Here is a 13,782-nt window from a genome sequence, read left to right on the forward strand (position 1 = left end):
TTTTAATTCTTTTTGTGTGTATATGCAAATCGTAACAGTTGAACAAATTTTGTAAATCTTTTTATACAATTTAAGAGGAATTCAATACCTCTATCTTCCGTATTCCGCCCATCATAATTAATACACACGACTTATTTTTTCTTCTTCTAATATTCAAAATTCAAATAATAAAATTATTAATCCTATTTAATTTAAAAAATAATGCATTCACAAAGAAATTTTATTGTAAATTTTTTTTAGTTCATTTTATACAAGATCAAAAGGTGAAAAAAAAAATCAAATTTTGGGTTTGAATTTGAATTAAAGTGGGTCGGGTATAAGGGTACGGGTAAGGGTAGACAGGTACCCGGGTAGGGTAAAGTCGGGTACGGGTAAGATCGGGTACGGGTATGGTCGGTCCGGGTAGAGTCGAGTATTTGCCAAAAAAAACAGTGACCGGTCCGTTTTTTGCCCGTACCCGCGTATCCATTTACCCGACCTATACCCGGGCTCGGGCACGGGTACCGCGGGCATAGGGTACGGGCGGGCAAGGTAAGGTATACCCGACTGGGGTATAATTAATACACTAAGTGGTGGTATATTTTTCATCTCTCACGTTGAAAATTAACGACACATAATATTTATTTAATATTTGAGGAGGATCCAATAAAATTGTTTTTGGTGACATCCGATTACATTTTATATTTTTTAAAAATTTCAAGTTTAAATAATTAATTTAAATCGTTTAACATGATTGATATATTAAATTGTATCAAATTATATATATATTTTTTATTTTTTTACTATTAATTAAGTATTTTAAAAAATTATTATTTTAAGACCATTAAATTTTTGTACCCATCTTAATAAATAGTAAAAAAATTCAAAAAAATGTAAAGTTTGAACTGCAAACACATTTTAATATATCCATTATGTTAAACGGTTTGAATCGACTATTTGGACTCTAAAAATGTAGAATATAATTCAATGTCACCAAAAAATAGTATAGGTAGATCTCTCCCCTTGATATTTTTGCAATAAAACCATTTATTTAATGGACACGTATTCTTAGCGCACAATGAGGCTCACTACTTTACTGCTTCAGATTAATTTAAAAATAGTGCCTATTCCGGGTATCCAGTATTATTTGTTCATTGAGATTCGTACAAATTTAAAAGAACGGTCATAATCATCTCACTATTTAGAATAATACCTCTGTAGTAATACAGAGGACACAAATTCTTATTAAAAGCCACCAATATTGCAAAGCAGGCTCTCTAGATGAAATCATTTTCTGAAACAATATGTCAAGATTGACATAAGGGGTGGAACTAATTTATTTATTTTTGATAAAAAAGACTGAAATTAAAATACACAATATGTATTAAGTGAAATTTGAACTCAAGTTTTCACAATTATAAAGAGAAGCTCTAACTACTAAATTATAAGTAAATATTGGATATTTAAGAAGAAGTTGGACTATATAAAAATAAAATATTAATTAAATTTTAATATACATAATTAACAGGGTACAGATTGGCTTACTTTTTCAGGTAATTTCTACTCTGTTTATTTTGCCATTTTTAGATATAATTTATTACATTATAGATGTAAATAATTTATAAACTTTTCCTAAACTTATAAAATTTAAAAACTAAAAGAAGTGACTGAAGAAGCATAGTAACACAGATATCCTAAATTTTGTTCAAATATTTTATCAAAATCTTTCTATAAATGCATTGTCAGTTTGTGGTCGGATTAAAAACCCAAAGCAACAACATTCATTAAATGACTTTTCTTCTCTGATATATATGAATAATTTAATTTCAGTTTATTATAATTTCGATATTTTGAAATAATATATAAGAAAATTCCACCTTTGATAAAAGATTTGGGAGTAGGTTTGATGGGCTTCAACATTGTCCGATTCACTTTAATATCCGTGTATATTCGCTTCAATTTTCGTACGATCTTAAAGTGAATTGGACGAACACCGTGCAATTCACTTTAAGACCCGTACACTCCGCTTTAATATATGTGCGCATCCGCTTCAATTTTGGTACACATGGATCTTAAAGCGAATTGGGCTCCAACACCGTCCAATCCACTTTAAAATTCGCACGCTTCACTTTAATATTAGTGTGCTTTAATTTTCATACACATCAATCTCTTGATAAAAATGTATATAATACAGTTCAATGCAAAGTTCTCTTTGCTGAAAATCTTGACCCCACCATCGGAGTAGCTACCTGTACTAAAAAATCTTTTCTTCTGTTCCCTGTACTTTTTATATTATATAATAACATTAGAATATGAATAATTATACTAATTTCCCACCCCTGTCCCCCTATTTATCTCCGCACTCTCTCTCTTCCTTAACTGTCATATCCCCTCACTTATTTGGCTAAAAATTTTCATTTATCCCCGCATTAAATTAGAGTCATTTAATACCAATCCCCGTATTAATTATGCTTTCCTCTAATAACAATTCCCACATTAATTATTCCTTTAAAAACAATTTTCGCATTAATTATACTGTTATCTAATAACAATCACCGTTAATAAATGTTTATTTGTTATTTCTGAGAAGTATTTATCCATGTAACATAAAATATTTATCCATATAACATAAAGTATTTATCATTATATCTGAGAGTATTTATCATTGATGTTTACTGTAAGTTGCAATTATGTTTGAGAAATATTTATCTATGCAACATAAAGTATTTATCCTTATACATGAGAGTATTTATCATTATGTTTAAGAGTATTTATCACTGATGTTTTACTATAAGTGCAATTATGTTTGAGAAATATTTATCTATGTAACATAAAATATTTATCTTTGTAACATAGAGTATTTATCCATGTAACATAGAGTATTTATCATTATGTCTTAGAGTATTTATCATTGATGTTTTTACTGAAAATTACAATTATGTCTGAGAAGTATTTATCTATGTAACATAAAGTATTTATTATTATGTGTGAGAAGTATTTATCATTGGGTGAGGGAATTGTTTATTTAATGGTCCCCAGTTGTGCGGGGACAATCCAAAAAAAATGAAATTTTGTGCGGGGATAACTGACAAGTATTTATGAGGGGATTGTTTATTTAATGGTCCCCAATTGTACGGGGACAATTCAAAAAAAAAAGAAATTTTGTGCGGGGACAATTAATGAATTGATTTATTCAGTCAAAATAGAGATCATTGCATAGAGATTAATACTTTGCAAATTCAGGATAAATACTTTTATGCTTCAAGTTAAATACTAACATTTTCTACGAAGTATTAATGATTGAGCGGTCCCCCCATGACTTTTTTGGAAGTTAGTGCGGGATTTTTTGCGGAGATAGACCTGCGGAGATTGTTATCATGATCCTTAGAATATAAGGTGGCAAGTGCAAAAATGACCCTATATGACCCCTAGACTTTTTGCTTTTTACTGTGCTCTCACCTCTCCACCGTTTACAAGGCATAGCATAGCATCTGATACAAAAAGGAAAGAAAGCTTCTCTCTCTCTCCCTAAACCCTCTCTCTCGATCTCTTTCAACAACAATGGCCATTTCAACAAAGACCAACAAAACTATGGTAAAAGAGGGAGGAGATGACGAAGAATTAGACCCTGGTTTTTACAATTTTACCAACAAGTCCAGTAAAATGGTCGTCGACCCAGTAGTGCTAACGGAGCTCGGCGAGTTATGGTCCATGGCTGCACCGATTACGCTCATGAACTGTGTTGTGTTTCTTCGTGCCATGGTTTCGGTTGTCTTCTTAGGTCGCCTTGGACCGCTCGCTCTGGCAGGTGGGTCCCACTCTCAAAAAAATAAAAGAAAAGCTGTTGTTTGGTAAGAGACGAAACTCTGATTGAACAGCTGGTTATGGTTGTATAGGAAGCGAACTTGAAATTTTGGGTAAGGATTTTAACTGAGTAGTTTTGTCTTCACGCAGCGCACAATCCATATGTAGCTCTTTATTATTCTATAGTCCGTGTGCTGCAAGAAGCCAAAAATGCTCTGTTAAAATATTTACCCAATGAGCAGTATAACTAACTTGTTTATTTTAGAAACAGTATATTACCTAGTAAAGAAAAATCCTGTTTTGATGCTTCTTACTTGGGGGAGTAAAGATGTTAACAGAGCAATTTTGTCTTCAGGCAGCGCAGAGATCGTATGCAGTGCTGTTATGATTTTATTGTCAGTGCGCTGCATCATGTTCAAATATATTAAGACTTCCTTTTTTTAGTATCTCCATTGACTAAAGTACTAAACACAATATTTTACTTGGTACAATTAGTAATAATTAACGTTGACAGTAAGTGGTTAAAGAATATCTATAGTTAGCTTTCTGTGTTAGTGGTAACCAAATTACCTTCTTCGACTGACAGGTGGGGCCCTCTCAATAGGATTTACCAACATAACTGGCTATTCAGTTCTTTTCGGGCTCGCGTCAGGTCTTGAGCCTCTCTGCTCTCAAGCTTACGGCTCGGGCAACTACGAAATGCTTTCTCTCTCCCTCCAAAGAGCATTTCTTTTACTCTTCCTTGCTGCTGTGCCGATTTCCGTTCTCTGGCTGAATCTGGGCCCCATCATGGTGGGCCTCGGCCAAGACCTAGAAATCACTGCCACTGCTGCATCTTTTTGTTTATACTCGCTACCTGATTTATTAACATACATAGCGCTTCAACCCCTCCGGGTTTATTTGCGGTCCCAGGTACATTGAATTTGTTACTACTATGATCTTGTTAAATGATTGGCTGAAAATATAATATTGGGTACTACTAGTACTATCCTAAAAATATGAGAAGGATTAAATGAGGTCTATATATGTTGCTCAGGACTATGCTCTGTGTGCTTGAATTGCTATCTTTGGATTAGAAAAATTAAAATGAAGAGGGACCATGGTTTAATATTAAATTACCATCTTTCGAGGATTCATGCTCTTATGAATCAACAAAAATATACTACCCTAATTATTGTACTTTGCTCATAGTAAATACTTCTGAAAATTGACTTTCAGTTATTGCATCTCACCCCCTACAGTTTATCTATATTGCATTAAAATCTCTTTACTCATTGGAAAATTTCCTTTTAGGGTGTTACTAAACCCATGGCGGCGTGCTCGGCAGCGGCAGTGGTACTCCACGTACCACTCAACTTCTTCCTAGTATTCGTGCTAAGTCTTGGCGTACCAGGTGTTGCAATTGCATCAGCTCTGACAAACTTTAACATGCTAATGTTTTTACTAATCTACTTGTGGTGGACTGGTACGTGTAAGCTGACGTGGTGTGGATGGGCTTCCCCTGCAACAGTGGCTAGTGGGGTCGCTCCACTTGTCAAACTGGCCGTGCCAAGTTGTCTCAGTGTATGTTTGGAATGGTGGTGGTATGAGATCATGACGGTATTAGCTGGATACCTCCCTGACCCCACCACTGCTGTGGGGGCCGCAGCAGTGCTCATACAAACCACTAGTTTAATGTACACCGTGCCTATGGCATTAGCTGCATGCGTCTCTACCAGAGTAAGTTCAATTAATTACTATAAATATTCAAGAACTTTCAATAACTATAGAACAACTCATTGAGGTGGTCCTTGAACTTCATTAATTGTACGTTGTTGTACCATATTATGTTTTGCTATTTCATGTCTCATAAGCTTTTGGTAGTGATATTAAAGAGTACATTATTGGTTCTGAGTATTTTTACTTTGATGAGAGCAGGATGTGTTTTTTTTATAACAAGGGGGGAATTCCTATGGTGGTCCATGAAAATTTAGTTTGCTTTTGAACTGTCATGTTTCCAGTGTGTGCATTGTTACTGGACTACTGGTTTCTAATATTCAATGCTACCAAATGGTCAGCGTTTGTCTTTACCTGCATTCTTCAATGCAAACCTGACAATATCTAAAAGAAAGCTGGAATTAGTGGTCCCCACTTGCCAGTGACAGATATTTGTACCTTTTTCAATATTAATTTTTCAAAAAGAAACTTTATATCCATGGACCAGTATATGCTACACACTAATAACCATCCAAAAAATTAACTTGCTGAGTTACTGTCTTATGATATATTCAAATGAAATTGTAGGTTGGAAATGAGCTCGGGGCAGGGAAGCCGAGCCGGGCCCGCATGGCAGCTATGGTCGCCCTTGGATGTGCACTCATGATCGGTGTCATCCATGTCATCTGGACCCTTGTATTCCGTGAACAGTGGGTCCGGCTTTTCACGAACGATGCATCCATCGTCAGGTTGGCGTCAGCAGTGATGCCTCTAATGGGTTTATGCGAATTGGGAAATTGCCCTCAATCAACTGGTTGCGGAGTCTTACGTGGAACAGCTCGGCCAGCTGTCGGTGCGAGGATCAATTTGTTCTCTTTTTATTTAGTTGGTTTACCTGTAGCCGTTAGCCTGGCTTTTGGGGCCAATGTGGGTTTCTCCGGGCTGTGGTACGGGCTTTTCTCGGCCCAAGTTGCGTGTGTGGTTCTTATACTAATTGCGGTTTTAGTACAAACGGATTGGGAGTTGGAGGCATCAAGGGCTAGAAAACTGACAAATGTTGAGATTGCGGTAGTAAATGACGAGATGAAGGGGCTTATTGGGGACACTAATATGGAAGTGTAACAAAAACCTTAGTTATAACGGGCTTTACAAAGGGTCAAGGAGGGGTATAATAGGTAATATGTAACGGTTTTTGTGGCTCATTGGGTTCGGTTTTGAACCGTTACAACTGAACAGGGGCCTCAACTTTTGGTTTAGTGGAGTTTATATTTTCGAAAGGGAATTGAATGGGGGTATTTTGGTCATCTTTGGTACCTTTTCCTGTGCAACTCTTCTACTAGGCCGGTGACTCATAGAGGTGGTGGTGGTTTGAAAGAGACTACACAAAAATTTGATAAAAGAGATTTTTTGTTGGTGGTTAATTTTTGTAACCTTTTCTTATAAACTCTGCTTTGGTGAAGTGTAAGATAATATATGTGAAGAAGACATAGTTGTAGTTGCCTAGAGCTTTTATAAAGTTTTATTCACATATTAGTGGATATAAGCAAACCTTACCTTTTGCACCCCTCTTTCTGAGAAATCTACCAGAATTTTTTATTTTTAGAAGTACGTAAAATATTTTGTTGAGAAAGAGAAAGATAATTTCTTTTTTGATCTCACGGAAAGAACATAATTATTGATTCGGTATATATTTTTAAAGAAGTAAAACTAATGATTCGATTCCTTTATGCATTATTGTAGGTCTCTTAGTTTGTTCACATTTTTTTTTTGAAATTTAAAGGACCCAAAATATTACTTCAGTTCCTTTACTCATTGAGGTAGATTTATTTTCTTTTTATCTTAGTGAAATATGTTTGTAGACCGTAACTTTTCCTTTTGTAATGATAAATGAGAGGGTTCAAATCTCTTTATTTTTTGTCTTTATCATGTCTTTATTTTTAAAAATTTAAATAATTCAAAGTTTAAAACTTAAAATTCAAAATAAAACCGTTAGATGTGATCTATGTTATTTTCTCTATGTGCCCACAAAAAATTAACACATTTTGATTTTGCTTTTATGTGAATCAATAAGTTAAAAAATCAACGTCTACAAATTATCCATATTAGTATACATTTTTACAAGCTCAAGATGACAACCAAAACAAAATTGAAATACCATAATTTTTTACACACATAGATAAAATGATGTAGTTCATATCCTACAGTTTTATTTTGAATTTTAAGATTTAAATTTTGAGTTATTAAAGTTTTAAAAAATGAAGGCATTTGAACCCTCCTCATGCTAAATATATTGAAACAAAATTACAGGAGTAGAGATTCAATTACCACACATCTTGATACTATATGTTTATAAGTTATTTTTGCAATTTCAAAGTTCAAATAGTTGATTCGAACCGTTCAACATGATCTCCATATTAAAATGTGCTTGGAGATCAAATTTGACATTTTTTGGAACTTCTTTTAGTATTTATTAAGATAGTACTAAATTGTTGTTTTCAGACAATTCCGGATTATTGAAAAATCATGATTTAAAAAAATTCTAAATAAATAGTAAACAATTTAAAAAAAACATGTAAAATTTGGTTTCCAAGCACATTTTAATATGGAGATCATGTTGAACGGTTCAAATCGATTGTTTGAATTTTGAAATCACAAAAATAACTTATAAACATACAGTGTCAAGATGTGTCACCATAAAATGATGTAATTAAATCTCTCCTCAAATTCCAATTACTAAATATTTCACATTTTTGTGTGACTAAACTTGAGAACTTGCACTAATACATAATCGAATCAATTCAATTATTTCCATGGGATCTAATTTTTTTTCCATTTATCTAAATATCTAATATATTTCTACAAATAAAAAAATCTGTAGATTTAGCTGTTGGATCTATTTATAATTAATTTTATATAAACTATGAAGGTTAGTGCGCTACATATAAAAATGTATGAGTGTGCTTCTACATGGATCCCCGCGTAGATAAGCACAACATATCGGTACTAGATTCTGGATGCCAAGTGCATACTTTGTAAAAGAACCTTTATTAGTTTGTGTCAATTTGGGGTTTTCATTTATGTTCAACTTTCTGGGAGAATATTTCATAAGATTGAACGGTGTCCGTTTTGCATTATACAAAGACGAGGGATCCGATTATACTATTTTTTGGTGACACCGAATTACACTCTCTATTTTTAAAGTTTATAAAGTTTAAATAGTTGATCCAAACCGTTCAACTTGTTGGATATGTTAAAATGTGCCTGCAGATCAAATTTTACATTTTTTAGAATTTTTTACTATTTTTTAAGTATTTAACAAAATCGCTATATTCAGACCGTTGAATTTTTGTACCCATCTTAATAAATAGTAAAAAAATTCAGAAAAATGTAAAATTTGATCTGCAAGCACATTTTAACATATTCAACAAGTTGAACGGTTTGGATCAACTGTTTGGACTTTGTAAACATAGGAGTACAATTCGGTGTCACAAAAAAAGGATGTAATCGGATCCCTCCTCTTATATAAATTAATAAAAGAAATTAAGCTTTATGCATGATAATTAATAAGTAGCTGTATTATTACATGAATATTGCTTTATAGCTTTACTTGTATTTCTTAACATTTGATATCTTTAAAAAGATTGATATAAAGTATCTCATCAGATTGATTTAAAATATTTTTAGATCTATATTTAATGCAAACTATTTATTTATGTTTATTAATAAAGTAAACTGAAATAAATACTCCTTTTCTTTTCATAATTAGGAATAAGAATTAAGGCACTCCAATATACAATATTGCACTAAAATTTTTTTGGTTATGGACACCATGTCAATTTAAAAAAAATATGCAGCACTATAATTAATACAAGGATACTTGTAATATGCATCCAAATTCTAGTGGCATGTTGACTAGGGGCCTGTTCGGCCAGATCACTATTCACGTGGGAAAAAAAAAATTCAGTTCAACTGAATTTTTTTTTTCTCACGGAAACAGTGTTTTTTAGTTCAAATCCCGTACCCGCGCCCATTCCCATTTGTCGGCCGAACAGGCCCTAGATGTGCTTCTTTTATGGAATACTGATCTTGTTCAAAGCTAAGAAAATTATTGCGTTGTTAAAAATAACAACATAAACAGTTTGGATTTAATATCTGATTACACTAAATACTTGTAGTACGGATTGCAACTCTTATCTTCATTAAAAAAAAAAAAAGCTATTGCAAGTGGGAATTGTGAACTTCTAATTAAAGCCCTTTAGCAAAGATATATCATATAGACATATACGACGGGTAAAGATTCTAACAGAGCAGCTTTGACTTCATGCAGCGCTGTGCGCTGTTTTGATTCTACATTCCATGCGGTGCATGAAGCCAAAACGGCACTGTTAAATTCTTTACCCTTTCTTACTTCAACAATGCACCTCAGTATAATTAAGGCAATAATGAATGTTAATTTGCTTATGCATGAGAAATTAAGAGTGTGATCCAAAAGAGATGGAGATCATAGGGGGTGCAGATGGATCGGATACGGACCGGATAACGGTAAAACGATATCTGTTATTATTTTTTCGGATACAGATACAAATCAGATGTTAGATGGATACATACATATATATATTGAATATCTGTAGATATATACATAAGTATTTTCATAATATATATATTAAATTATATAGTATATATCTACTATTCAGATATAGATTATTAAAATTGAAAATCATATTAATATATGTATCCACACAAATATTCGACTATTAGATAATAATATCTAATTTTCAGATACATATCTAGATATGGACAGATAATATCGGATCTATTTGCACCACTAGATGGAGAGTGGGTGAGAGGGAATTCACATCCTCTAAGATAACTCAAAATTTGAGTTTAAATCCGAACCGTTCGATTAGAATTTGTACAGATGTTAAAGGGTCATGTGGATTTCCACCTAAGCTGAATTGGCTCAAAATCAGATCGGCCAGTCCGGATCCAAAATCAAAATTAAGTTACTTTAGAGATTCGGATCAGATGAGAGGATAGTGGAAAGGAAATTTATGGATTTGTTTGGCTTCACAAATTTATTAAAGGCACACAACAAGGACGGATGGTAGGTCCCTCCATAAATTAAAATTTTATAATTTTTTATAAACATTAATACTTTTTAGTTTCTTTTATAAATTTAAATTTTACTACAATAAATTATTTAGCCTCCCCAATATCACTATTCTGACTATACATATTTTATTTTGGAGAAGTGTAGGTCCGATGAGTATCGGAACTGTCCGATCCATTTTAAGATTCGTGCATACCTCTCTGCTTTAAGATTCATGAGCACAAATTTTAAAGCACATCGGACAGTTCTGATGCTCATCAATTTTGAAGCCACCACCTTAGCTTTCTTTTTTAGCTAATTGATTTCAAACTGTATCCGCTACATTTAGCTTCCAATGGTTCTTTCATTATCTCAATTTCCATTATTATGCACTTATTTAAGAATTATGTTAGGTTAACTGCAATGTTTCTTGTCCCCTTAATTGGATCATCTCAGCCATGTTAAACTGTTAAATTTTCAGTTAATTAAATCTAAGGGTAATTTTCCAAAATTGAAAAATGAAAAATGAAATGCAGAGGAAGTTAACTAATTATTTGATCATCTTTTTCATCTTGATTCTTTTCATTCCATCCTAAGGATCACAACAACCTAATGATATATTTATATGACAAATTTTCATATTTGCCATATTTTGATTTGACACTATGTTTAAGAAGAAAAAAAAAATATAGTTCTATTGTTTATATTTGCGATGCATAAATATGCATTGGTTGCTTAATGTGACGTCATAAAAAAATTAGTGTTAAATAAAAGGAATTGGATTTTGGACAAATTTTATTTAAAAAAAAGGACCAAAACTGTCTGATTTGCGTCGAGTTTTGTGTAAATTAAATTAGACAATTATATAAATCTAAATCATATGTAAAAAAATTTAACGCAAATAAGACGGTTTTAGATCCGACTTTGAATAAGACTTTATGCAAAGTGATAAAAATCCCACAAAAAAAAATAGTTGTTATAAAACAGAACAATAGCATGCATTCAAAATGACCACTTAGCATTAGCCACAGAGAATTGATAAGAACACAACTAAGACAAATACTTACAATTACTTTTGTTTTTGTCTAGACAACAAAACAACAATGGAAGATTTCAAGGGAAATTTGTCTCTCATTTCCCCTACAAAACAAGGAACAAGTAGTTTGCTAGTTTTTTTTTTTTTTTTTCTAAATATAACTAATATACTCGTAATGCATGCATGTTTGGATGATGACTGTAAATAAATAAATAAATAGAAGAAATGTCATTATCTTTTGTCATCTATAACATAGTAGGTTAAATATTAATTCTAAATCTAGATCACTGATTTGTTTGATAGTGCCTTCTTTTGGAAGTTTTTTATTTTTTTGAAGTGAAAGAAAAACAGAGACGTGATTTTTTTTATAGTTGTAAAATATAATAATATATTTAAATAAACATGGGATCACTTTTCAAGAGGATGGTCCATATGCCTTTATTTTTTGTATCTCCATTTTTAAAAACTTTGATAACTCAAAATTCAAAACTTAAATGTCAAAATAAAACCGTTAGATATGATCTATGCACGTGTAAAAATTATGATATTTCAACTTTGTTGTATTTTTCATCAAGAGCTTGTAAAAATGTAATGATGTGGATATAATTCCTAAACGTTCATTTTTCAACTTATTGGTTCACATGAAAACAAAACGAAATGTGATAATTTTTTATAAGTACGTAGTGAAAATCATATAGGTCACATCTAATGATTTTAGTTTGATGTTTATGTTTTAAATTTTGAGTTATATATTAACGCTATAAAAATGAAGGCATGCATGGTGGAGACACAAAAAATAAAGGCATTTGAAGCCTTCTCTACTTTAAATAATATTCACAAGTAATTATTTAATGAGGAGGGTTCAAATGCCTCCATTTTTTGTGCCTTCATCATGCCTCTATTTTTTAAAACTTTAATAACTCAAAATTTAGAACTTAAAAGTCAAAATAAAATCGTTAGATATGATCTATCTTATTTTCTCTATGTGCTCATAAAAAATTATCACATTTCAATTTTGTTTTTATGTGAATCAATGAGTTCAAAATCAACGTCTAGAAATCATCCAAATTAGTACGTTTTTTACAAGCTCTTGATGACAACCAAAATAAAATTAAAATGTCATAATTTTTTACACGTGCATAGATAAAATGATGTAGATCATATCCAATGGTTTTATTTTGACTTTTAAGTTTTAAATTTTGAATTATTAAAGTTTTAAAAAAATGAAAGCATGGTGGAGGCACAAAAAATGGAGGCATTTGAACCCTCCTCTTATTTAATTGAGTTTGGAACTAGCAAATTTCATAGTAATTTATGAACAAAAAAAAATCATTAGTAATTTAAAGAAATAACATTTAATTTAATGATAAATACAATACTGTGGGGAAGGTTGAATATTTGAAATCCGACTGAATGATCCCTTGTGAATTTTCAAGTTGGAAATTTTGCTCATCAATATCTCTAGCTAGTTAGGTGACTATGCACAAATATTTATCTTAAAAATAAAATCTTTACTAATAAAAAAGTTATAATCTTGTAAATCATATTGCAACATATATATTAATGTTTCTCACAAATCATAGCATAAAAAGTTATGCATCCTTAGTCACAAAATTAAAAGATGTAAGAGAGATGATAAGGAAACCATTTTGAACCAATGCAAAACCCCATTTAGTTTTAAATTGGACTTTAACCTCATCCTGCTCAAGATAATGCAAATTAATTAATTGAGTTGGTAACTTATATGTCATTGGTGCGCTTAGAATGAGAAGTGTTTTCTTTAAAGTAATTATTTTAAATGGTTCATTGTTCAATTTATGTATTGCCAAGTTGTTAGGTTTAGGTGTATGTGGTCATATAGATATAGTTAGGTAACTTAAAAGTGTTTTTAATATATAAAGAAAAGCATAAGCATCTCATGCAATAAGCTTAGCTTACTAAGCAAATTATTTGTTAAGATCCTTTTTGCATGCAGATAAATAAACTAATTAATGAATTGAGAAATAGGAGGAATTTGGTGTGGCCAACCTTTTAGCACAAAAGGTCACCAGTTCATAATGCAAAAATTTAAAAATAAAATAAAAGATTAAACTGTTAATTAGATACTGTCAATATATATCATATTAATGGTTTCATTTTAACATTTAAGTTTTATATTTTAAATTATTAAAGTTTCATA

The 13,782-nt window shown here is 31.7% G+C and overlaps 1 protein-coding gene across 1 annotated transcript; it reads left to right on the forward strand.

The window, feature by feature from the left end:
• Positions 1–3,425: 3,425 nt before the first annotated feature.
• Positions 3,426–7,031, forward strand: LOC144564662 (MATE efflux family protein). Its single transcript, XM_078314266.1, has 4 exons — positions 3,426–3,787; positions 4,370–4,695; positions 5,077–5,502; positions 6,067–7,031. The coding sequence occupies exons 1-4, from the start codon at positions 3,541–3,543 to the stop codon at positions 6,598–6,600; spliced, it is 1,533 nt and encodes a 510-aa protein (XP_078170392.1). The 5' UTR covers positions 3,426–3,540; the 3' UTR covers positions 6,601–7,031.
• Positions 7,032–13,782: the final 6,751 nt, after the last annotated feature.

Source organism: Carex rostrata, chromosome 13 (genome assembly GCF_964058835.1).
Source record: "Carex rostrata chromosome 13, lpCarRost1.2, whole genome shotgun sequence".
NCBI classification, from domain to species: domain Eukaryota; kingdom Viridiplantae; phylum Streptophyta; class Magnoliopsida; order Poales; family Cyperaceae; genus Carex; species Carex rostrata.